At 34.9% G+C, this 27,410-nt stretch overlaps 2 protein-coding genes across 3 annotated transcripts; one reads left to right on the top strand and one right to left on the bottom strand.

Annotated features, from left to right (window-relative positions):
* Positions 1-3,729, top strand: cd7al (cd7 antigen-like). The gene is made up of 4 exons (XM_084129519.1): positions 1-172; positions 456-809; positions 2,074-2,189; positions 2,672-3,729. Exons 1-4 carry the CDS (start codon positions 22-24, stop codon positions 2,846-2,848), a joined length of 798 nt encoding a protein of 265 aa, XP_083985645.1. The 5' UTR covers positions 1-21; the 3' UTR covers positions 2,849-3,729.
* Positions 2,475-24,421, bottom strand: rhot1b (ras homolog family member T1). Of its 2 annotated transcripts, XM_084129512.1 has the most exons (20): positions 24,126-24,421; positions 22,773-22,831; positions 22,579-22,660; positions 21,965-22,008; positions 21,825-21,878; positions 21,246-21,298; positions 20,099-20,207; positions 17,510-17,611; positions 17,307-17,405; positions 16,314-16,422; positions 16,098-16,218; positions 15,497-15,581; positions 13,412-13,557; positions 13,146-13,246; positions 8,124-8,254; positions 7,569-7,652; positions 6,793-6,915; positions 6,375-6,577; positions 5,245-5,367; positions 2,475-3,963 (listed from the first exon to the last, which is right to left on the bottom strand). In XM_084129512.1, the coding sequence occupies exons 1-20, from the start codon at positions 24,160-24,162 to the stop codon at positions 3,846-3,848; spliced, it is 1,983 nt and encodes a 660-aa protein (XP_083985638.1). In that variant the 5' UTR covers positions 24,163-24,421; the 3' UTR covers positions 2,475-3,845. The 2 variants fall into 2 exon arrangements, with proteins under 2 accessions (XP_083985638.1, XP_083985639.1); XM_084129513.1 differs by lacking the exon at positions 5,245-5,367.
* Between the last annotated feature and the right edge of the window lie 2,989 nt (positions 24,422-27,410).

The following is a 27,410-nucleotide window of genomic DNA, read 5'->3' on the forward strand; positions in this document are numbered from 1 at the left end:
TGGAGTCAAAACACTCTCCTCATGTTCACGAGATTATTTCTTTGTTACACTCAGACAGTTTTGACTTTCTTACCACAGTCACTGGTCTCTCAATTAATTTCCTCTTTCATAATGTTAGGTTTGAAGTATGCTCATGTTTTTCTCTTGTTTCTTATTACCCCCTCTGTAAATGGTAAGTTAAATTCCATACTGGTTCTAACCTTATTGTTATAGTGGGTTTTTTTTTTTGTTGTTGTTAAGATAATTTGAAGACTGACTAATACACTGTTACATAAAATGGTCAGGAGTGAAGCTAATGTTTATTTAAAGTTTAACAAAAGTATGCTCATAAGACTTGTTGGATTTTATTTTAGCAGTCTAAAGCAGTTCTATTAGTGTGTGTAACTTTCATTAATTTTTCAATACATGTGATTCATCTATATAAATGTTACTAACTTGTAGCCATTTCACCTCAGCACATGGAGGTATTGTTTATATCCACAGAGTAAGAAATTCATCCATTGACATTTCCTGCGAATCAACCAATAAGGAGGGAAAACCATTTGCCTTTTCACTGGCACGCAGGTTGCTGCAGTCCAGACAAGTACTGTATCTTTCTGAAGGATTATCATCAACCATCACTAAATCTGAGGACAAGGATCGTATCACAGTACGTGATGAGTTGTACAACCACACAGTTCATCTGACAATCTCAAACCTGCAGGGTCAGGACACAGACGTGTACCACTGTGAATTCTACTATGGCAGTCTTCCACATGATAAGAATATCCCTGGCAAGATGGATTTCTTCATCTATGTTGAAGACTTCTGTAGGTGACCTTTATTTATATTACTTTCAAATATGTGTTTACATAAAACAGTCTAGATCCAGGTCTATGGTGATGTCCCGTCCAAACAGTGGATAGCCGAAATAGGTTAATCTTGCATTTAATGGCATCACCTTAACAAACAGAAATCATACATATGCGCTTCATTTTCAACAGTAAATAGTTAACTCAGTGCATTATTTTCATGCAGTGTGGTGTTACTTTTGGATACAAATGTGGGATAATTAATTAATAAACCTCAACAGGAACAGATTGATTAGGCTACTGTTATTTTTCAGTGCGTCAAGTCATCTTCATTTATATAGCGCTTTTAACAATGTAGATTGTTTCGAAGCAGCTTTACAGAGATAAGCGTATCATTTAGGGTAACAGATTGTTTTGGCTTTATAGCGGTTCTTTAATAAAGTTATTTTCCAGCTAAAGTTAGTTTTGATTGATTCGCTTCCGTCGCAACATCATTTGTTGCTAAGACGACACCATTCTCTCTACACAGACTTTAAACGCGAACCTGTGATAATGCTGATGGCGTTCACATGCGCATTAAGAATTGGTTCTATAGTTATGTGCGTTTGAATATATGTACGCAGGTTTGGAATTCCCTACAAACCAAGCCTAAACAAAGTACTGGTCTTTCCTTATAAATTTTGATACAGAATTTTATTTTGTCACTTCGGGGTAGCTTGTAGTATTCGAATCTTTCAGTCAACATGCTAGTAATGTTAAACTGGAATAAAAGTTTTTCAAATCCATCAAATCTACAATTAGATCTACATTAGATTACTTGCAATTTACCACTCCTGTTTATATGTTACAACGTAGGCTACTGTGAGTGAAACAAGACAATCTGATGCAGTCAAGCAGTGAAAGTATCAAATTACCCTTAAGGAAGCAGAAACCACAAAAGCATTTGTTCTTTTTTGTGTACTGTTCCTTTTTATTTGCAGATGATTGTTACAGAGCCTAAGACTGAAAATTTAAATAAAATAAACTTGGGCTGAAACCTACCTAGTGCATTTACTGAAAAAGAGAGACATTTTGTGCATAATTCTTTTGGCTCCTACTTATATATGTGTGCGATACAAATGGCTACAATAAATCCATAATAGTTTAGTATGAATAAAGTAAAAATGAAAATAAAAATAAAATGAAAATAACCATGAGAGCTGTGGAAATACAATGCATTGTATACAATAGTATTGCAGCATATTCCTTTATTGTGATTGTGTTTGTTGTGACTGTGTTGCAGCTCATGAGACATTGCCATCGTGTGATTGTTTAAGCTACTTGTCATTGCTGTATGTGATCTCTGGAGCTGCATGTCTGCTGGGGGTTCTGGTTTTCACTCTCGCTGCAGCTTACTGTGTAAGTATTTAGTTTCAAGTTTGTTTTTAAATTCAAAGGATAGGGGAGAGTGGGGTAAGCTGTGCCACCCTGTTTAGGTTGTTCTTTAGGCAAAAATACATGAAATAGAAATACTCCTAATTATGGTCAAGATGTCTGCTATTCACTGAAAATAGAATAAAGTGCATATAATAATAGGTCCATAGACCTTTTTTTCATCCTCCTCAAAAAAGTGGGCCCTATAGGGACCCCATCATTGGGGAATGTCAATGATTATAATAAAATAATAATATGAGAAAGAACACATTTGAAAGTTTCATTGCAACTTTATTTTACAATATGTTTGTTATATTGGTTCAACAAAATCAAAAATTAAATAAAAAATCCTGACACTGTTGACAGAGATTTGCCAGCAAATATGTGGTTTAAAGGTGGTGTCTTTCTAACCATATATGGTTTATTCAGTTAAACCCTCCCTTATACCGATTTCCTCTCACATACAGTGTAAAAGGCCCAACCGTAGAAAGCCGCAGCCTGTAGTTCCTGTTTACGAGGAGATGACTGGGGTGCGGCCGGCCAAAAGAAAAGCCACAATCTGTCAGACTGATATTGCAAAACTGGAAGAAGAAAACAGCTCTGTGGCCACTTTGTTCAGCAAGGAAAACCTCTATGTTAATTGATTCAACAAAATTTAGTGAATAAGAAGTCACTCTACTTGAGTGTTGACGTTCATGATGATGCTTTTGCTGACCCACAAGACTTTACTGAATCATCAGCATTAAAAGGTGTTTGATAGCATAAAATTGGTCTTTTCATCTTTCATCTATACCTCTTTGTTAAAGGTACTTTTAAGACATGTAATTGTATTGCTACAAAAACAGAATCTCAGCTCGTATCCTTTTTATACAGAAATGAATTGCTTTTTTAAAGTATAAAATTGATATATTATATGATAAAAGACAGATAAAATATTTTGTATTACTTAAGTACAGTATTTGCCGTTTTTGTTTTTATCCCTTGTGTGGAACTGAATATGAACAGAATGGTAGTTTCCCACTTTCTGCACAGTCTCCATGTAAATATTTTGCACAAAATAACAAAATAATGTTGCAGGACCTGTTTATTGAAAGGTTGGAAAATGATGGAAACTGACAAGGGGAAAAAATGCTGTTGATAAAGACTTTCACAGCATTTTTCAGACATTATGTAAAACGTTAAAGCATGCAAATAAAGTTTAGATGAAGTGTTTCCACAGTTTCACAGACATGCTTCCGGTCTTGTCTGCCACTTGGTTGGTTTTGGTTCAAAAACAGTGGACCACAGATCGCTAACAGTCTATCTGACAGTTTGAGATAAAAGTGAGAGCAAAGTGTGGCATTTGTTTGCTTTAAATATGAATGCTATATGTTTTATTCACATGGCAACAAATAAATATCTCTCATGTACATATTTACAATTTGCTTGTATCATGTTTAAAGAAAAACTTTATAGTTTTCTGTCTCAAATAGAGTCTCAAGACGTGGGAATGTACATTTGACAATAAATAGAAATATAACAGCTATGTTGCGTCATGCATTCTTTCTTAAAAACATGATATTCCTGTTTCTATTGATTCTTCTGCAAATGGGAGATAGCTAGGGCAGACAGGAAGTGAGGGATGTAAGTTTTAGGGTCTGCTCATCGAGATCTGAGGAGGGCTCTGTACATGGCAAAGCCTATAACAGCACAAACAGTGGCTCCAACACTCGCTCGGAGCCAAAATGTAGAGCTCTTCAGGTCAGAATGGGTAATATGCCTAAAAAAAGAGCAAACAGAAATGAAGAGAAAAAGGTTCAATTAATGTTTAGTAGCTTGCATTTAGAACTGTACTAATTATACAGTTACGTGGCTGCAACTTAAGATAATTACAAATAAAACATTTAGGAACATTCTGTAGGGAAAACTGAAACACAAGTTTAGTGAACGATGTCCGAAAAGTGACAAACCAAAGAATTCAAATAAATAGATATAATATACAAACAGTGTTATTGAAAGAAAAGGAGGAAAAACTCGACAATTTCAGAGTCAAGAAATGGTAATGACAGATGGAGAACACAAAGGAACTTAAAGAAGAGGAAATAGAGAGGAAAAGGGTAATAGCTGAATCACTGTGTTGCAACTTAAAACTTGTGTGAAAATGAGAAACTAAATTGCTGCATGTCACAAGCTGCAAGTCAGGAGAGGATGACAAGATATTGAATTTAAGAAGCATGTAGAATGTGCAGGAAAGTGCTCAATTCACTCAAGCAACCCAAAATCCACACCCATGAGCCCCTTCGCCATGACAGTCTCAAGACCAGTCATATGTGGTATATGCGAAGGGTATATCCCTACTAGTTGCATGGTTTGTTTTTTAATATAAGTCATTATAATCATTAGGTCTAATTACACACACACAAAAAAAACTGTGAATATTACCATTAATACAGCTAATCCTCAAAATAACATGTGTTTGTATGCAGGCATTAATGTTTGTATAAAGCATAAGGAGGTGGGCTTCCCCAGTGTGAGAGTCCCAGATTCTTGGTTCCAACAAAGGATTTTTTCTCATCTACTTAAATATCTTAGGGAGTTTTGTCCTTGTCATTTTGCTTGTTCATTGGGGGAATTTGTGAGACACTATTCTTTGTAAATCTCCTTTGGGACAATACTTTCTGAAAACTGCTACACAAATAAGCAGGACTGAATTGAAAAAGTATCCAAAAATGCTTGGTAACCCATCCAAAAATCTACAGCCCAACTCTGAAAAGAGGTGACAGTCCACAGAAGATCATAACTGCAGCAGCTCTGTTGCCTAGAGGGGCTCTCCACAATGCATTTTCATATAATCTATATAGTATTATGACTATATAGTATATTCAAAAGTTTATTAGCACATTATGCCTGGCCAAAACAAAAAGCTGAATGAAAGAAAATTAATGTGAATCAGCATGAGAGTAATGGAGAAAAAAAGTAAATGAATAAAGATAAATGCATAAGAGATAAGTAAAAAACAAAGAGGAAAAGCAATGAAGCAAGATAAAAGCATCCTGAGAACCTGCTAAAGACGACGGTGTAGAGTTTGGTCCGAACCGTCTGCACAAGCTCAGAGTTGAGGAAGTTCTGACACAGACAGAAAGTGCACCTGTTACAGGTACACATGCAGCGCAGACGCGCATGGCTGCCAACACACAGAAAGATACAAGCACATGGCAGAAATGAGGCATTTCTAAGAAACAAGATATAGTGTACTTCTGAGTTAACAGATAAAGGGAAAAAGGGAAACGATTAAAAGCACATTGTCAATTTGAGTGTTCCTCAAGTTTTTTTTAAACTACTAACAAGTGTAACATTCTCTGTTGTTTTCTCTTTTGTTGTCTTACAAAACGAAGGAAAAAATGATATCACATGCTTGGGACTTCACAAACCGACTCGCTTCTGAGTAAACCACCTGACCATGTACTATTTTTATTGTTATCTGCATTTGGAAAAAATACCCTGAGAGATAAACAAGAGCAGTAAATTAACTCTTTCCCGCCAGCATTTTTGAAAAAAGTTGCCACCCACAACACTTAAATGTGGGTAAGTTACAGTTAACAGCAACATTTTGAGCAAAAAGCTGAGAAAATCGGGTTTTTCTCAAAGGCTACATCTAGATCGGATTCAGAACGATGATCAAAACATAGATGGAGTAGATCAGGTCCATCAACACCCCCAAATGCTTGCACAGTCCTATAGCTCTTCCTGGGTCGACATTTCATTTGGTAACATTTGATTTATATGCTGTTTAATGTTGATGATCGCATTATTTTACATATGCATCCGCTTACATATGATATTGCTTGTTTCTGCTTCTTTTTCACGTCTTTTGATCGGGAGATTCAGTACTCTTTCAGAAGATCTCTAATAGCGGCCCCCACCATATAACAGTAAAAACACGGAAAGCCGGAAAACTCCATCAATGGCAGGGAAGTGTTGTCTCATAAATGATGGAAATTTCCATCAATGGCGGGGAAAGAGTTAACAGAGATAACGGAGAGAATTCAAAAATAGTAATTTATAGTAATAAGTCACTTGTCTTAAAACACCCTAAAAGGAATTAACAAGCAGAGGCAAACTCTACTGTGCTTCAAATGTGTTAAAATACCCTATAAATATTATAATTGTGGACAATGTAAACACACTTACGGGTACATGGCCATGGTGGTGAGTTTTATGAAGATGTCTTTGCTGGGAGCCGCAGCTGTGTTACAGGTATAGGACTGAGGCGGAGGCATCTTGTGCTTGCGGCAGAATTCCAGTGGAGTCATGCAGTATTGCTGCTTTGTTTCTGGCAGGTCTGACTTTGCGGCAATCAGCATGCATGGAGTCTTACTGTCCATGAAGTGTTGCTGGGAAATGAGGTAAAACGTGCATTTAGAACACATATATCAGAATACATGCAGAATATAGGATGTTTAAATTAGTCATAAAGGAACATTACCACAAATGTGAACTTATTGCTCTCTCTATTAAACAGACAGCATAGTATTGGCTATGCTTTTTTCTTAAGATAGCAAAAAACTTGACATCAAAGTGTAAAACAACAATACTGTGAACAACACACCTTGAAGATTTGTGAGCAGTACTCAAAAGAGCAGGGGTTGCTGACATCGTAGATCAGACACACAACATCACATGAAAGTTCTGTCTCAGACAGGAAATCAAAATCTGGAAAGACTTCGTGGAGCTGAAGGAAAAACAAAGGAACTTAGAACAAAGATTCAGTTTACTTTTCGAAAAACTGATAGATAGTACAAATAATGATAAATGGTGGTCAATTCTCTAAACTATTTAAATGGATTAAATGCATGATGTAAGTTCAAATGGTTTGAGGAACTGCAAATTAGTCTTCTTTCAAAACCCAGAAAGCCTTATTCGCCTGTGGTTTCCTCAAGATTTTCATGTGGGGTTTTATACTGGGGTTTTTCAATTTATGAGAAAAAGAAAGTCTGTGGTAAATATAACTTGATGATACTTGGACATTTTGCTCTACAGCATAAATTACACACACACCCATAGCGAAAATGTGAATTTGAAGTATCTAGATAAGAGCGTTTGGGGTGTGTGTGCAGTTTACATGGTAGAGCAAAACATTCAAGAATCGTCAAGTTATGTTTATCACAGACCTTATTTTACTCACAAATTGGAAAACCCCATTTTAAACCCCATAGGAAAATCTCGATGGAACCAGTAGCAAATTAGTCTTCCGGGTTTTTAACTCATCCCTCCACCACTCTCTATAGTTTTTGAAAAGAGTGTTCAGAAACTAGTTCCACAAACTAAAAAAAAAAAAAAAAAAAAACTCTAATGTGTAAGATTCTGTAAGAAAAAACTATTTACCAACAAGTACTTCTCCTGTCCGTACACATGTGCAGTGCTGATTGCATAATATGATTTATGCTCTTCTCTTATTGTCCTCTGATGCTGTGAGGAACAGACAGTAAATAAACAGCAATCATGACAATGTCACATCTGAAACTACACAATGTCACATGTTTTAATGAATAAATTGCAAATAATACCCTACCACAGATAAGCATGCAAAATATTTCAAAATCATGTTGCTGTTGTTCCTCTCATTTCTAGACAGAGTAGCTCTGATGAAATCTAACTGTGCAACAGCTGAGCTATGAACAAATTACTTCATGTTCGTACTATGAACAAACAACATAATCCCTAATGCATTAGATGTAGCACATTTTAACAAACTTAACTTTGTTGTAAAGTGTTACCCAAACTGCTAATTTAATTCCACAATATCATTAGCAAAAACAAAAAAAACAAAAAAATCCAGACAGGATACTTATTTGAAGGTAAGCTGTCTATATAGATACTATATAGATTTCCAATTAAAAATGTTTTTAAAAACATTTAAGTGTTTTTCTTGTAACAGACCACAAGGTTTCTGCCGAGGAAGCCCTGCAGGAAACCAGTTTTGCCACTTCCAGTTAGTCCAAACACATGACAGCGAAATACATTCCGTTGCGTCTGTTTCTTCTGAAGGTCGAGATTCTTATCACGGGTCACTGGCATGAGCAAAAACATTCAGTCAACACCACAGCTGTCATACTAATATTTTATGAATTTTAAAATAAAATACATAATGTCATGATGAATTTTACACAGTCATTGAACTGAACTGAATCAAGACTGAACTTAGCTGTATTTTTTAGAACTGTTTTATAGCAGAATTGAAATCTGTTTGCATCAATGATCATTATTTTCCTGTTTATCAATGTAAAGCTGCTTTAAAACAATCTGTATTGTACAAAGCACTATGTAAATAAAGTCAGGTAACCTTTATTTATTTAGCGCTTTATACAATACAGATTGTTTTAAAGCAGCTTTACAGTGATAACGGGAAAATGATGCATTTCGGCTGATGTTCGGCTGAAGTCAGTTCAATGTTGATTCAGTTCCTTTGTAAAGATCATTAATTATTACAGTTTTTCTCAATAGCTTTGGCACATTTTTCAAAACAGTTTTAACATTCTCTAAACTGTAAGCTCAATTGTCACAAGTGTTTGCTGGAACATTAGCACTCAATTGCATGTCTACAAAACATAGTAACTCACCTAAAACATTTCATTCATGCTTCAAAACCAAGTTATTGTGTTAGTAAATTGGCCATGGGCACCAAAATAAAAAGTGTTTTTGTCATCGTGTGAGCCACACTGGTCAAAATGTTTAGATGCTTTTTCACCATGGAAGTTGTTTTTTTTATATACAAATTGCATGTTTTTTTTTTAAGAATGTCAGTTTTTCTGTGTAAATACAGATTCAGAGAGTAGGTAAAAACTGACTGGGAAAAGTCAACACTGTAGTACACAAAAAGAAAATGAACATTTGTAGTTTTACAGTACATTTATTTTTGCAGCAATGTGTTACGTCAACTGAAAATTCTCAGTTGCTTGTTCATTTTTACACACTCTATTATCTCTTTCTCTAACATACAGTACATATCTTCTTAGTTACATATCTTCTTATTTTTTAAATGTAACATATTTCTAGAAGAAAAAAAATGTAACTTGATTGGTTGGTTAAATATTCCATGTCTTAAATATTTATGGAATATAACATGTCTGACAGATTTTGATCAATGAATGGATCATTTTGCATGTGATGGCTCACACGTTGAAAGAACGTTTAGAAGTTGTGTAGAATCAACTCATCAGTTTTGATCAACAAGCCATGTGCATTAAGTCATTGTGCAAATTGTAGAAGCACATGCAATTTGCTTAAATCAACAATAAATTCAAATCTGATGTGAACAAGAAACTAATTGTTCAGAGATCTGAACCTATTGTTTTGAGAAAAAAAAAGTCTCATTTGAGAATTGTGCCAAAGTGATTGAGAAAAACTGTAAATTAGTTAATTTCATCTATAAAGCAGTTTTGCAGAAAACAGTGATATCAACAGGGTGTGGTTTAATTCCAGGCTACATCATAGATCAAGGATTTGTCTCATAATTTATGAAGTTTGCAACACTGATTCTGTTATTTTTCTCTATATTATTGTGACGCTGCTTTGAAACAGCTGCATTGTATAAAGCGCTATATAAATAAAGGTGATTTGAAAGTGGGGTCCGTGTACTTTTTGATCATTTCATTTCCTGTTTATAATGGAATAACGAGAAATGAAAAACAGCTTTTTTTCTAGTTTAGTTTAAAAAACGAAAAATGAGATTTTGTCTCGATTTTTCATTTTTCGTTAGTGGTTTACAAATCGGTTTATGGGTTCGATATTTCATTTGCACAAGTGGGCGGTTGCTGGTCACGTAATTCGTGCTGCAGCAACCCCATTAATATGAGCCACAGTATATGACAGATTATTTTAGCATGATGTATTTCCCATTGATAAATACAGTGCAAATAGTTCCGTCTCTTTGGATAAAAGGAAAGTGGAAATAAAAATCAATAATAGGCTGAACTGTACCATGATAATATGTCCGTAACATTAGATGTCCATAGATGGCCTACCCATAACTGTTACATTAGAGTTAGGGCAGTGGTTCTCAGTTCCAGTCCTCGTGACCCACTGCTCTGCACATTTTGTATGTCTCCCTTATTTAACACACCTGAACCAGATCATCAGCTCATTAGGAGAGACTCCATGAACTGAACTGAGTGTGTCAGATAAGAGAGACATACAAAATGTGCAGAGCAGTGGGTCACAAGGACTGGAATTGAGAACCACTGAGTTAGGGGATAACACAGTTTGTACAGTACAAAAATCATTATGTCTAAAGTTCCCATAAAACATGAAAACCCAATGGGAATATATATCCTTGTTGAGTAAAACATCTGTTCATAATCTGTGACTACACAATTCCAATACGAATAGCACTGGGAGGCGTCTGGAATAACTCTGCAATGATCAATCCGCATTTTTAAGCCAGCTAATTTTACAGTAGGCTCATATTCAGAATGTTCTTCTCGTATAACACCAACGATCGCACAAATGGGCTTCCTTTGTGAAATATAGCAGACCACCGTTTTAAATAACAGTTTAAAAAAGGTGGTCTGCTATTTTTCACAAAGGAAGCTCAGTCAGTCAGACAGACAGACAGACAGACAGACAGACAGACAGACAGACAGACAGACAGACAGACAGAGAGTCAGATAGATAGATAGATAGATAGATAGATAGATAGATAGATAGATAGATAGATAGATAGATAGATAGATAGATAGATAGATAGATAGATAGATAGACAGACAGATAGATAGATAGTTTAAATGTGTTAGGTCTATATAAGCAGGATAACTTGTAGGCTATAGCCTACTTGAAAGGAAAACAAATTTGCCGAGTAAAAACAGAGTTTGTGTTGTTGAATCATATATTTTTCTAGTAGGCTACATCTTAAAATATAGTGCTCATGACAAATAAAAGTTCCAGTGGACAAACATTAAATGCAAAAACCAGTGTGAATAACAATATCTTAAAATAAACTACAGAGTGGATACACAGATATGACCTATTTATGAATGAAATTCATGCATTTATTTGTCATTTAAACTAATGCAAACAGGGAGTTATTATATTAGTTATTAGTTAAGACTTATTATCCTGTCGCCCCCTCTAGTGGACAGCATTAAGTATTATGGCCTTCATTGCTCAGATAACGCAAGTCAATGGATTTTTTGGGAAAAGTCTGACTAGTTAGAAAAGATATAAGCTGAGTTTGGTGAAGCATTAAAGTTCTAGGTGGAGTCAATTTCTCATAATAATAATAATAAATAATAATAATGTTTAAATATATGCTGGCTTTCTTAAGCCAACATAATAAAGAAAACTCAGAGAAACATCAACCAATTCAGTATGTAATAAAACTGTATTAGTTTTATAATAAAACTAATAACATTTTAAAGGTATGCCGTGCTCTTCAACCAACATGATTTTAATTAATCCCAAACATGGTCATTTTGTCAGTATTAATGTACGTTCACTGATTCTAGCTTCTCTCTTTTCTGTCTCTTTCTTTTCATGTGAACTGAGTAGGCTACACATGCTTACATTCATAAATATAAACTTTATTTCTATTCAATTTTCGAAATTATTTAAAGCCTACATATGTCACACACGCCTACCTGCCTTTTGATGTAAATAAAAGACGAGAGTGGTAAAAGTTACGGACATATTATCAGAACTATTTGCACTGCATTTATCAATGGGAAATACATCATGCTAAAATAATCTGTCACTGTGGCTCATATTAATGGGGTTGCTTGCAAGTCGCAGCAGCACGAATTACGTGATCAGCAACATATTTCTGATTCAAATATTGTGTGTAGTTAACAGTGAGCAGTGGTTTCAGACATTATTTTATTAAAGTGCATTTGTCAGTGCCGCACTCGTACTTACTCTAATTCTGCCTGACAGAAAGAAAAGCTTGTAGTTTACTGAAGGCGGAGCGTTTTGACCAATCAGATGAAAGGGGCGTTTCAGCGCCGGCCACGTGTGCAAATGAAATATCGAACCCATAAACCGATTTGTAAACCACAAACGAAAAATGAAAAAAAAGAAGGAAAAAAAGAGCCAAAATCTCATTTTTAGTTTTTTAAACTAAACTAAACTAAAAAAACGAATAAACGAGCTGGTTTTCATTTCTCGTTTTCTCCAAACAGGAAATGAAATGGTCAAAAAGTACACGGACCGCATGGACTACTGACCTTCGATTTCTGCATCTGCAATTACCATAATAACTACAGGAGGGATCAGTGACTCATGAACAGGTCACCCAAAGATGAAAATGCTGTCATTTTCTCATCACTTTTAAAAACCCACTCAATTAATGCATATTCGAAAATACAGACTTTTTGCTCAAAAATACCAAGAAGTAGTAATTATACAGTGGTGGCCAAAATTATAAGATTTTTTAATGTTTTAAAAGAAGTCTCTTCTGCTCACCAAGGCTTCATTTATTTGATCCAAAATACAGCAAAAACAGTAATATTGTGAAATATTTTTACAATTTAAAATAACTGTTTTCTATTTAAATATATTTTAAAATGCAATTTATTTCTGTGTTGGTAATGCTGAATTTTCAGCATCATTAGTCCAGTCTTCAGTGTCACATGATCCTTCAGAAATCATTCTAATATGATGATTTGGTGCTCAAGAAACATTTATAATTATTAATACTGGAGTAATGATGCTAAAATTTGATCATAGGAATAAATTACATTTTAAAATATATAATAGAAAACAGTTATTTAAATTGTACAAATATTTCACAATATTAGTGTTTTTGCTGTATTTTGGATCAAATAAATTAAGCCTTGGTGAGCAGAATAGACTACTTTTAAAACATTAAAAAATCTTACCGTTCTAATAATTTTGGCCACCACTGTATATGTATATGATATGATATATTATATGATATACAGTATGTAGCAAAAATGTCTTTTAACTTACCTGTTATGGCAGATGCCTGAGACTCCTGCTCAGCAATGATAGAGTAACCAAGGTAGCCAAGATATTCTAGACATCGCTGGACATCCAGGTAAGTTGTTAACCTGCAAAAATAACATTGATAATTGATAAACTGATGAACCATCCAGACAGAAATGAACAAAAGGGTAGCATTTCAATGATCAATAGATTCATTCTACTGTTCAAAAACACATAATTACATTCACAACATTAAGGACACAAAGACACATGGCATGGTTGATACACACGTCCACTGAGAGAGATAGCCTTGATATGTGATCCAGCCCTGGTCATTAGTGCAGACCGTACTGTTCACATCCAGTCCCCAGGGGATGTAGGGGAAAACACTGAACAGATCCATAAGCTCTTCAGGGGACAAAGCACAGTCTCTGTCCTAAAACAGATACAAACAAGCTTCAGTAAAAACAAGATACAAATGATCATCCAGAAAACGTCAAATTAAGTCTAGCACTACATTTGTGACGGACATTTTTATCTAGACATTTTAATAACATGGTATATTTCATTAATTAATATTTCGGTAACACTTTACAATAAGGTTCCTTTATTAAACATTAGTAAATGTATTAACTAACATGAACTAACAATGAGCAATACATTAACTACTGTTTTTGTTAATCTTTGTTAATGTTAGTTAATGAAAATAAAGCTGTTCATTGTTTGTTCATGTTAGTTCACAGTGCATTACCTAATGTTAACAAGATTTTAATAAAGTATTAGTAAATGTTAAAATTAACATTAACAAAGATGAACAAATGCTGTATAAGTGCAGTTCATTATTAGTTAATGTTAACTAATGTAGTTAACTAATGAACCTTATTGTAAAGTGTTACCAATATTTCAAAAGGATCAAATAGGATAATCTTAATAAATATGTTAATATTTATATGTTAATATGTTAATATTGTCCTAATGCCAATACCCAAATGTATGCAGATGACACAGTAATCTTTGTACATGCTAACAGTGCAGCTCAAGCTGCTGATCTGCTATAAAACTCGATGCAAAAGATCACAGAATGGTTAAATCACAATTACCTTCAATTGAATGTATCCAAAACTGTATGTATGTTATTTTTAGTAAATCTAAAAGCCGTTGTGCAGAACCGGATGTAGTCGTAGCAGGGGAGAGACTACAAGTCGTCTCAGATTTTAAATACCTTGGAGTATACATTGATAACAATCTTACTTTTAAATGACATATTAAGAAGGTTTGTAATCACATCAAGTACAACCTGGCAAATTTTAGATATATCCGTAGCTGCATGTCAAAAAGGGCCACTATGATGTTCATGCACTCAATGATTTTATCTCATATCACCTACTGTTTGACAACCTGGTCACAAGCTAGTAACACCTCTCTCAAACCACTATTCTCTCTATATAAAAAAACTCTTAAAGTACTTGATAGGAAATCCATATACTATCATCATTGTCATGTTTTAAAAATATATAATCTTTTAAGTTTCGAAAATGTTATTATATATACAGATCTCTGTCTTATGTACAAAATTTTACATGGACTGGCTCCTCCTGTATTGCGCCAGTTTGTAAACACAGCACCAAATGCTTAGAGATCTATAGCAAGCAAGAGGTGCAGCAAGAGGTGACTGCATTGTCCCGTTGAGGAAGAGTGCACTTCGTCAAACAGCTTTTTCAATCAGGGCTGCTCGCAAATGGAACCTCATTCCAATTCACATTAGGAATTTTAAAACTTATGCCTCTTTTAAATTTAACTTAAAGAAGTGGCTAACAGGTAGTCAGGACTGTCAACATTACATTTGACATGAAATCTTGCTGCTACTCTGACTTCTCTGTCCTGCCTGTTTGTTGTTTGTTGGTGCTTCTTGTGCTATGCCGATGAGGTTGTCTGGCACATTTTTGTTTAGATAGGTTAAACCTCTGTTGTTCGTCATTTTTCTAGCTATCTTGTTGTTTGTGCATGTCCAAAAAATGTTTGTTATATGGACTGACAGTTTGGCTTGTGTGTGTATGTGTGTGTTGGTGGTGTTGTTGATTTTGACCAATTGTTCTATTTTATATGTTGATTTAGTAAAAAGAAAAACTTGTACATTCATATTAACTTGTATGTACTATTTCAATCCTTTGATTTTAGGTGTGACATATTAAGATCTGTCGAGGGACAGCAGATGTAAAATAGCCTTTTGGCTAATTCTGGCACACTATACATTTATTTATGTATTATTAGTGTGCATTGTCCCTGTTAAATAAACCTGAAATAAATAAAATAATATAATATTATGATAAACTTTTTTTTTTCAGTCAATGTCTGAGGAAGTCAACCACTTGTACCTTATCATGTTTGTCAAAGACGCTCTGTAGAAACAGGTAAGCATTGTGATTGAGCTCTGTGGTGCAGTCCGGTGGTATTTTTAACCTGTAGGAATGTAAACATAGAGTCGGATGTTGATAACTGTAAGATTAGCAGATTAGCATAGTTGGATTAAATTGGGATTGCCGAAAAGTCTCTAATGTTCAAAGCAGATTAAGAAAGTTCCAGATTAAGAGAGTTCAAGCTTGATTTTAATTACTGTAAGGGAGCGGTTACATTATTTTTGTACCATTTATCTGTTTCTCAAAAAAGATATTCTGTGCACTCACATACTCACATGTAATAAATTAATAATTCATTTATAAAGTTTTTTGTAGTGGACACAATTACAATATGTAACCAACAGAACAACTAAGACCCAGTAAAAACATCTGTATTTCAAACCTGAGGAATATAAATATACAGTATGTTCTAACCAACAGAAAATTTACAGAGGTCTCTTCAAACAAGCCAACTGAATAGAAATCAGAAATGAGGTGTAATAAGACACTGCTGCTTCCACCCATGACAAGAGAATGTGACTTGCTGAAAGAGTGACTGATGGGAAGTGGTATTTCTTACGGGGGAAACAGGTAGTCCTGATGCAGCTCAAGATCGTCATCATATCCAAACCTCCGCAGTACCGTCCACGTGGTCTCATGCCTTCCTCTTTGGATGAAGAGAGTATGTAGGAAAAGGAAACCTGTGGAAAAAAACAATCTGGATATTCCTTTCTGGGGAGATTTAAGCAAACACAGGGCAGTATGCAAACGTTAAGCTTCACAAATGCAGCCTTACCTTTGAGAGTGAGCCCATTGTCATGCACTCCATCCGTCAGGTTTTTACTTACAACATTTTTTACATCCTCTAGGGCTTGTGGGGCTAGTGGGGTGTTGAAACACGTCCTCTAAAAATAAGAATCAGACAATGACATTGAATACACGACAACATAAAGGGGTAGTTCACCCAAAAAAATTAAAATTCTGTCATCATTTACTCACCCTCAAGTCATTACAAACCCATAAGAATTCAGTTAACCTTCGAAACAAAAATGAAGACATTTTTAATAAAGCCTGAGAGCTCTCTGTCTCTCCAGTCAAAGTCCATTTCACCAAAACTTTGACGCTACAAAAAGTTAAAGGTTGTAAATGAAATCCATATGATAAACAGATTTAATTTTGGCTTGTATTATAAACATTGATCAGCATGCATACATGGAGCACATCAAATATCAATCTTTCATATTTTCATTTTGTGTTTCGAAGATGAACGAAAGTGTGTTTGAAATAACAAGAGAGTGAGTAATTTATGACAGAATATCCTATTTAGGGTGAACTGACCCTTTAGTTTGATTATATGGTTATGGTTTGACTTAAAGCAAAATACAGAGTTAGATTGTCTTCTTTAAGGTTAGGACCAACAAATTGTTGTTCAAGTGTATAAATATGAAAACATGTTCTTAGGGACATCAAGGACATCAATGAAATCAGGCACTGATGTTGGCGATGGGACCGGTGTTTCAATTCTTCTTAATGTTGAGAAAGTGGTTCAGGTCTTGGCTTTATAGAGGCCAGTTAAGCTCTTCCACACCCCGAATAAACTATTTCATTATAGACCTCACTTTGTACACCAAAGTTATGCAGGAGCAGAAAAGGGTTCTCCCTAAATTGTTGTAACAAACAGGAAGCAAACAATTCTCTAAAACATCATGATATAACCCTGTTAATTAGAAGGGGGTGACCACATATTGTGTCGTGCACCCTAAAAGGCCATACACAGCAGGTATCTCACCTGAAAAAAGGTGAGTTCATAATCATTCAGGACACCATTGTTGTCCAAATCTGACACCTTAAAGATTCGTGTCAATGCTCGAACACAGGCAGATCTCATCTGTGAACCAAAAAAACAACAACTTAAACTTCACATACATGAAGTACTGTGTGGTTCATGCAACTACATATTAAAATGTATTTATACAACAAAGATGTGCAGACCTCTTTCTTCTCTGGACAATAGAGTGGCCCTGTAGGGTGAAGGACAGCCTTCTGTGCATAGTAAAACAACTCTGAAATATTCTTCAGATTCTTGGCTGAACACTAAAAAAAGAGGTAGAAAATATGCAAATTAACCATTAAAACCCTGGTTGTACAGATATGGCATAGATTAAGCCAGGAGTAAGCTTTAAATATAGTTAGATTTAGGACATTTAAAGGTATAGTTCACCCAAAAATGAAAATGTTGTCAATTAAAACCAGACAGTTGATGGTAGCCATTGATTTCAATAGTATTTTTTCAATAGTACTATGGAAGTCAATGGCTAACATCAACTGTCTGGTTACCAACTATTTTTAAAATATCTTCTTTTGTGTTCAACAGAAGAAACTCATACAGGTTTGAAACCACATGAGGGTGAGTAAATGATGACAATTTTAATTTTTGGGTGAACTATCCCTTTAAGTAGCTTTTATAAACATGCCTTAGAAAAATACGTTATTGGTGTGCATCTTGAAACAAAACAATGGCACTGATATTTTAAGATATGCCAATGCAAGATGCTTTCAGTTACGACAGCTCAAACATCCATTTTAGTCTGGGACTAGGCTTAAGCCTTGTCTGTGAAACCAGACATAAATGTTATACACAGTCAAAGAAAAGACAGGAATACAGGATTTTTTTTTTTATCTGAGCGATTTAAACTTCCAGGTAATATTAAGCGATTTGCAAATCTGACAACTAGAGACTTTAGCTTGATTAAAGGTCCCATGACATGGATTATTTTATTATTTTATGTTTCCTGGGGTGCCCTTATAATGTTAGTATGTTTTTAAGATTAAAATTTTTAATAATTTAGAAATAAAAGGCATATTTCCTAGCCTGATTTTAGCCTCTGATTTGAACGCTGTTTGAAGGGGCGTGTCTGCTGTGAGACTTCAGTGTAAACGCCCAATGCTGTGATTGGCTGACATGCTTGCATATGAAATGGATAGCACTACATGTGGAACTCTCTCGAATACTTTTACTATTACAGCTATTATACGTTTTTACTATTACAGCTATCGAGATTAACGAATCTTGAGAAGTTTTTTAAGTATTTCGATTTATTACCATCACATAAAAGGTTGCAGTGATGAGCATTGAACAGATGACAGCCTGTTGATCGCATGAATGAAGATCTTATCATTGCAACGCAGTTTCTGCACGCTCACTAATGATTTCACCAATGCAAACATGAGGTAAGTACAGTAAGAGCTTCGTTGTGCAGTGTAACAGCGTCATTGATATCATAATGAGTTTTGGCAAGTGTCCAGATAAACTCGCGCTGTGTGATTGACAGCTAGGAAAGGGATTGGAAAGGGATTGTTCTTTGATCGCTTTCTGTATATATTTTAATCACAGTTTAAATAAGATTATTTTCATCCTACCAAGAGAAATGATGCGAAGTTGATATTTTAGTCACTGGCTTGATTTACTGATGCATAAACAGTATTGAATGATTTTGAGAGAAAGATTATCTGTCTGACCTTGAACAATTACACAATCAGAAATTCACATAACCCACTGGTTCTTCAGAGGCTCGGATGAAGGAACTAAAAAAATACTTTTGTGTTAATTTTTACATCCAAACACTGAGCAACTGCCATGCTTCGCTCGTTTGCAAGCCATGATGTCTCTCGAGGAAAAAACAATATCGCGCTCGCGCAGCTCATTTTATCATGGGCGGGCCAAATTCTTTTTGCGGGCAAAGAAGAGAAAGGGGAGGTTACCTTTCCCCTTATGATGACATAAAGGGAGATTCTAGATTCGCCCATCTGAGCTTTCATTTTCTCAAAAATACCCAGGGCTTGGTTTACACCTATAAAATTGTCTAGCCACTGGGGGACCATAGGCAGGCTAGGGGAACTCATATTAATGTTAAAAAAACTCATAAAGTGAAATATTCATGTCATGGGACCTTTAACAAAATTGCAGTGTAAATCCCTACAGTGAAGCATAAGGAATTCACCTATGAACCAGACAAATAGCAACAGAGAATTTTCCAAAAGAGGTGAAATTGCCTGTGGCACGTTAAACCCACAAAGTTCAATAGTTAAAAAAACATAAATGAATAGTTCAAATCTTTAGATCTCACTTGACCATAGACAGACCATTTGTGACCATTTATGTACACCCCTTTTTTTTAACCATCAATTACTTTTTTATACATCCCTGACTTTGCCTTTTGCAATTTACACTCCACTTAAATTTTTTTACGCTTTTTTTTTGATTGTCATGAATTAATTGATTTTACTGGAATTCACACAACATTCAGACTATAATCTGAATGCACATGACCTATTTGATAGTTAAAGAAGACATCAGGGTAATGCCGGGGACACACTTCTAGCTGAAACATTCTAAGACTGAAAACACTTAAAGACTGTTTCCAACAACTGGAGCAGATTTTAAACACTGACTGAACGCAACTGTCTCTGACTCGGCATGTTTGGGAATGATCAGTTGTAAGTATCAAATTACATTCATAATCGGCCTTAGTCGTTAAGTGTGTCCCCGCTTTAGGAGACATCCAGCATGGCTCGACATACCTCCACACAAGTCTCTATCTCTGTGTATTTGTTCATGATGGGAAGGACAGTCTCCATACTGCTGTGTTCAACCAGATCAGATTTATTCCCCACAAGAATCAGAGGAACCCTTAAACACACACAAACAAACAAACACACACACACAAAAAGGTAAACACAAACAGCTTCTGGCTATTTTTAGTATACCATAGACCAGGGGTGTTATTGTACACACTGCCAAGAATTTCAAGTCAGCATCAAATGAAAATTCTGACTTACTATCTGTTTTCTAAATGCATGTTATAGATTTTATTGTGAACAATTCATCCATGTATATGTTTCAATTATAAAAAATAAAACATTTTGAAATGTCATAACAGGATCTTCCTGTAACGACTTGTCTCTGGTGACATATACAGGACTATTTAAACCAGTGGTTCTCAAACTTTTTTGTTTTCTATGCCGGGCTTGTTCCGACGATGCAGTCAACGGTCTAGAAGAAAAAATATTCAGAGGAATTGTCATTCAGTGCAGTGCCACATTATAAAGGCAGTGAGTCAATTGCCAATTACGCACTCGAATGCATTTGCCACCGTGGTTTTTCTTTTCTTTTCTTTCTCCCACGCATTTTAGCTACTGTCCATTTGAATGTGCAATAACCAACAGTCACTCAAAGTTTGGCAAACTTTGGGCCTCAATCATAAAATACAGGCTTTTTTTTTTTTTTAAGTATTAGTAAAACTGTTCTGACGTAACTTTTCAGTTTCAATCATTGTTTGTATTTTCAAAATGTAAGCTGGCACTAAATAAACTAAATAAACCACACATAAATAGTGTGTAAAGCATCAGAATGTTGTTCTTTTAGGCAAACTGATGACAGTGCATTCTGATAACACCATTTACCATACAAATATATAATAAAATTATTAGTTAACCAATTAGTTTAGTGTGAAAAATTATTTTCAATGATACACAAAAATGATTAAAAACTGCCACGTAGTCCACTTTCCTTTTTATTATAGTTTACTATTAATCTGAGCACCAGTAGTGTTTACTGTAATGGCATTTATCTTGGTCTCTTTTGTATTTATGCAATATACTGGAGCCAAATGTGAGAAAGGAGTTCAGAAGATCATCCCATCAGAAGATAATACCAGTGGGTACCTACCTGCTATCTTTGTCTGTTCTCTCATTTATCAGGGGAATCCAGTGACTTGTCACCTGTGACAATGACATTATTTTCAAAATCTGAAAGCTATAGAAAGACCTGTTCACACCAAGGATGATAATTATAACGATAACTACAAAGATTTAATAATCATTTTAATTCTATCAGAATCCACACCACAACTATAACAATAACAGCAGGGAGGAACAATATTGTTATAGTCACTTTCAGAATGATTTTTACCAGCTGGTGAATGATAAAAGCTCACTTTAAAGAGCTTGATCATTTAAAGTAGCATACAACATACCTGCAGCAAAACTAGTTATAATAAATTAATTGGTGTGGACGCTAATATAGTTATATATCTTCATAGTTATTGTTCTTGATGTGAACAGGTCTTTACTTGTACCATATAAGAGCAAATAAAATATATAAATTGTTAATTGAATGTAAAATATGTAAATTGTAGTATCAGACAGATTTGGAAATCATGGATCAAATTACTGATTATTCTAATGAACGATTAAGTTATTCTGACTTATAGCATGAAGACTAGAATGTATGATCAAGTTCTCTCACCTTCTCAATAGACTTCTTGTTGTTCACAGAGTAGACTATACATATAACATTGGCCTAAAAAGGGACACAAATATCATTTCTCTGAAAATATCAACGACAAAAAAAAAAAAATCCCTGAGTGTTGTGAATCCACATCTTACCTTTGATATCTCTTGATACAGTTGTTCATCTGTCTGTTCAGCTTCTGTGCATATTTAAAAAACCAACAACATTGTTATCTCCTCTCCATTCAATAATAATAATACAAATATTTACTAAAAATAAAAAAGTTAGTTAATTTTAGATTTTAAAAAGACAGAGGTTATTTGCACTAAGTGCACAGAGCAATAGAGGCTATTTACAGTAAGTTTAATGTAAAAAAAAGAGAAGAAAATGGTATTTTTGTGTAAATTTTTAAATTGAGTGCATAGAGCAAATAGTGACAGAAACAGTGTAACATAGTATGTTATAAAACATTATGCATTAATAGCAACATCTTCTGTTTATATATTATATTTATAAAAGTAATAAATGGATGCTGCCTTTTTGAAAACTTATTTGTCCCTATCCCTGAAGTCATCCCCTTACACAAACCCCTAAAGTAGCCTTTGCCACAAGATGGGCTATTGGCAGTATTTGCTGTGCTAGCTGCACAGTGTAAATAGACACTCCGAAAGAAAGTCAGTAATGTTGTGCTTTTGCTATCATAAAATCAATCAATACATCAGTTTCGGCCATTGAACTATAGTACATAATTCAATTGCTTGTTTAATACCTGAGTAGTCCACTATATGAGTGGGGACTCTCTCTGGTGTGACATCTGCTGGTATAGTGATTTCCTCAGCTCTATAAGGAACCTATTATGACAAAAACATCCATACTGACACCAAACACTGTTGACACTGTTGCAAATAATAAAGTCAGAACAATAATTTTTACAGAGACTGTAATGGTAATAATAATACATACCACAGCCGGGAACTCCTCACTGACCAATGACATGATCAGGGATGTCTTCCCCACTTTGGCTGTTTATACACACAGACAAATAAAAGAGCATTACCGGTTTCCTCATCTCCACAGATCAACCTGATCAACCCTGAAATCCTTAATGTAACCTAGACACGAGACTTCCTCATGCAATTTTAATTTATATTTTAGTGAGGACTGGGGACGTCCTTTCATAATGTTACAGGCTACCAGGTCTACATTAAAGCCAGATGAAACCCTCTTATGGTCATAAAACTCAAATAAGTTAACAGAGATCATCATCAGATAGGCAAATACATTTGAGTTTGGCAAACTATGATATTTACCAACCTTTTGCATTCTATAAAAAAAACCTGTCACAGCTAAACCTATCCTTCCTTTTAAACCTATCCTTTTATTGTAAACAGGTCTTCATGGACCACAGCAGATCTTAATGTTATAGGAGTCAGAACCCTTCACCCAATAGTTCATCGAAAAAATGAAAATTCAGTCATCATTTACTCACCCTTATGTTGTTCCAAACCTGTATGAGTTTATGTAGAAGGTAGCCATTGACTTCCATTTGAAATACTAATGGAAGTCAATGGCTACCATCAATTGTCTGGTTACCATTATTCTTCAAAATATCTTCTTTTGTGGTTAACAGAAGAAAGAAACTCTTACATGTCTGGAACAACATAAGGGTGAGTAAATGATGACAGAATTTTCATTTTTGGGTGAACTATCCTTTTAAGTTATTATTTTTACACATTGTATTTTGCAAATGTTGCCTACCTAGATGTCATTCTGTAAACCTAGTGAGCTGACTAGTGCCTACCAAGAAAATCTTCTGTAAACCCAGTAAGCTGGCTACCAAGACTATTTTATAAAAGATAGTGGGCTGTCTGCTTAGACAAAAAATCTACGTAGTAAGCAGTCTACCTAGTCCTAGACAGTATGGTAATGGGTAACAGATTGAAACGGGCACGTAAAGATGCTCAAAAACGTTGACTAGATACTGTATGAAGTTCACAAACCCTCTCATCTTGTTTCATATTGTCATACATAAATCTAACCAAATGAGTCAATGTTCAATGTTACTGTTATGAAGGCATGCGCTGTCATTACAAGAGCAGGCTATAATAGTCTGCAGTGACAGTACAGTAACCTTGTCATCAGACAAAACTGCGATTTCATGTTACAATGCAACAATTTCCTACATTTATATCACCTATAAGCTCAATCATTCAGTGGAAGAGTGTAAATGTTGATTTCATTTTAAGGTTCACTTATTTTAAGGTTACGGTCGTTTCGTAACAAACAAGGACACCATCCCATTAATAAGAGACTTACGTTCTCCAACCAGCAGAATCCTCACGTCTTTTCGCATATTTCCCACTTCTGAAGTCAAGTCGCATTTACCCGTTTATAATCGTCAGGATTTTACAGGCGTTAACAGTAATCCACATCAAACTTCACAATAAATAAGCGTGGCATTATGTAAAAATCAAAAAAAGTTTATTTTTCAAATTGTGAGGCGATACGACGTTTCTAGATGATATAAACATCAGTATTGGTATTTATGGAGTGGATTCACTCAGCGCGGCTGATAACTGGTGTAGATGTAACGCGCACACACGCCCCCTTCTGACCTCCAACATGCCTACGGGTCTCACAAAGGGACAAATAATGCAAAAGTCAAAAGAAGACGCAAGATTCTTCAGTTTTAACCCATTTGTGCCCAATTTTTTCTGAATGGTTTCATGCATATAATCGTGTTAATAGTGTCCTATGTGAACATGTTCTGCATTTAATTTCCCCAGTTTTTTTTCTTTTTTTTTTCTTGAAAATCATATTTGAATGTGCGACAACTATAGTTGCCGGTAGGCAAATATGTTGTATGCACCCCCTCAATGTAAAATATGAATAGGAGGAGAACATTTGGCATTTATCTCAAAATAACTGCTTTCAACAGATCAATCTTTATTCATAAACAAATTTATTATGTATAAAAGTCGAAGAACATTTGATGCAAACCCCCAAAAAACTGCATCTAGCTTATAATCTCTTGAATATGAAAACACAACAAACAACAAATCCATTTGCCTTAACCATTGTGCGCTGTTCAGGGTCTTTTTGACCCACAGTTCTAACTTTCATTCATGGGGATAACATGGATAATTCGACATGATTTAGTGAAAGATTTTGCCCATCTTTTGGAAAATGCTTTTTTAAAAGTAACACATTATCACTTTAACCAGTAGATGGCTGCAGAACTATTTGCTATTTGACTAACTGAAAGACATCTTTTCACAAGTTTTTCCAGTTGTATTCATATCTACATATTATGAAATCACAATTATAATAATAAAAGTTACTTTTTGTCAATGTTTAGGCACTTTTTGTACTGAAAAAAAAAAACTGTTTTTCAGTAATGTTATATTATGATTAGAATCAAATGAATTTTATCAATGGACAAAATTCATCCTCAAAATCAGAAACAACACAGGACACATAGACAGAAATGAATTGGCACACTTTAAATTTGTAGAATTATATGAAAATCAGATGTTTGAAATAAATGATAAACTCTAAAAACTTTTTGTAACATCCTGATCAGGTTTGATTCTAATCATGATGTAACATTATTGAAAAACTGATTTTTTTTTTTTCAGTACAAAAACTGCTAAACTTTGACAAAAAGTAACTTTTATTGTTATAATTGTGATTTCATTATATGTAGATATGAATCTAACTGGAAAAACTTTTGAAACTTTGAAACTTTTAGAGCTCTGCAGCCATCTACTGGTTAAAGTGATTTTTTTATTATTATCCATGTTATCCCCATGAATGAAAGTTAGAAATGTGGGTATTTTATGAGGCGAATTTTACATACATTTTTTTCTGAGAATTTTTCTTTTCTTTTTTGAACATTTTGTGGAGTAAAAATGTCCAAATGTGGAGTAAAAACATTAATAAACTGAGTAAATTAGACTGAAAACAAATTACATTTGTTTAATTTGGTGTGTTGGTTTTAATAATGACATATGATTTATTTCAAAAGGTTTTGAAAGCATGGGCTGACTGCTCCAAAGCAAGTTGGATCATCTTGTCTGTACCCTGAACATACTACAGCCCATGTCTTGCTGTTTTATTTACCTCTGTTTTTCAGTTTTTAAGTGCGATAAAGACTTTACAGTGTAACAGTGTTCTCCAGGTGTTGATTAAAAAGAATGGCTAAACTATATCTTTTATGTTTTCCTGTTGTATGGCATCTTCGTTTAACATTAAACTCTCACAATAACACAGTTCATGTGCATTGATTGATGTTTACAGTCCTGCAGAAATATCACTGTCCCTGGTACTGAATCCATCAGATTACTGACAAGTACTCAGAAAGCATGACAGCAAACATGATGCTTATTTTGGGTGTGAAGGGTGTGGATTTTGGAATAAACTGCTGCTTCAATGTATATGGAATAAGTGATTATAATCAAGGTATTCATCAATATTTTGCTTTCTAAATATCACATGAGTTGAATGACTTCTCTAGGCTTGTGAGATTTTACTTTGTTATAGAAATTACCAGAGTGATTACTGAAATGTTCTTTTCATGTATTCTCTAATTTCTGTATTTTATATCTGAATGCAGTAACAGTGCTTGCTCATTTAGCCCGGCTTCCAGAAATGATATATGGAAAGATGTTTTGTTTTGTTAAAGGAACTGTATGTAAGATTGTGGCCAAAACTGGTACTGCAATCACTTTCAAATTACTGTAGAGCAGTGTATCCCCTCCCCCTCCCCCCTGACTCGAGGTTGCCAGATAAGCTGAAGGATCCAGCAGGAACGTAGGCTGACACGTTTGTAGCTGCAGCTGTGGTAACTAGAGCAGAGCTGGCAACCCGGATGCTGAAACACAACTGACTTCGTGATTGGTAGATAGGTGGAGGGTGAAGCATCAGGCCAAAACACAACATGACAACATCAACATCAGTTGAGGGCTGCAACTATCACTTTTAAATGACAATATCCTGGCCGGACTACTGTTGTCAGTGATATAAGTATTTGAAATGAACATGATTTCTTAATGTCTAGTGACATATCAGGGCCATTTTATGATTAATTGAAATACATTTCTTACATAAAGCTCCTTTAAGAAAGGTCTTCAACATGTGTCAATACATACATCTGTTTTTCTAGGGTACCCTGACAACTATAAGGCACAGGGATCACTGAAGCCAATAGTTTAAGGGACCATTTCTCAGTTAAAGCCTTACTTTCCAGTTAGACTAATAAAGTGTAGCTTGAGAGAAAGAACATGTTATCTTGATGTTTTGAGAATACTCTACTGTTAGAGCGTGGCTGAAGTGTCAGTGTGTGTGGTAGTCTTTTTGGTTGCAGGTTAAGGAACCACTGGCATTATTGGAGATTGACTGAGTTAATTTATTATAATTCAGACTCCGGGTCTTCATTCATCATATCTGGTTCTGGGTCTTTGACTGTGCGCCCCTAACAGTTGAACACTTCAAAAACTAGCAAAACTTCTATGGGGTTCTTCAATGGCACACCTTCCATCAACTTACAAGTTTTTGGGTGTATATTTGAATAATAAGCTCAATTGGTCTGACAACACGATG

The sequence above is a fragment of the Abramis brama genome (genome assembly GCF_963993115.1).
Source record: "Abramis brama genome assembly, chromosome: 11".
Lineage (NCBI taxonomy): Eukaryota > Metazoa > Chordata > Actinopteri > Cypriniformes > Leuciscidae > Abramis > Abramis brama.

Coding starts and splice junctions, on each gene's coding strand:
- cd7al (XM_084129519.1), top strand. CDS start 22: ATGTTCACGAGATTATTTCTTTGTTACACTCAGACAGTTTTGACTTTC. Junction 810..2,073: donor CATCTATGTTGAAGACTTCT/GTAGGTGACCTT, acceptor ACTGTGTTGCAG/CTCATGAGACATTGCCATCG. Junction 2,190..2,671: donor CTCTCGCTGCAGCTTACTGT/GTAAGTATTTAG, acceptor TCTCACATACAG/TGTAAAAGGCCCAACCGTAG.
- rhot1b (XM_084129512.1), bottom strand. CDS start 24,162: ATGCGAAAAGACGTGAGGATTCTGCTGGTTGGAGAAC. Junction 8,255..13,145: donor TCAGGCATCTGCCATAACAG/GTAAGTTAAAAG, acceptor TGCTCATGCCAG/TGACCCGTGATAAGAATCTC. Junction 6,578..6,792: donor ACTGCTCACAAATCTTCAAG/GTGTGTTGTTCA, acceptor CTCATTTCCCAG/CAACACTTCATGGACAGTAA.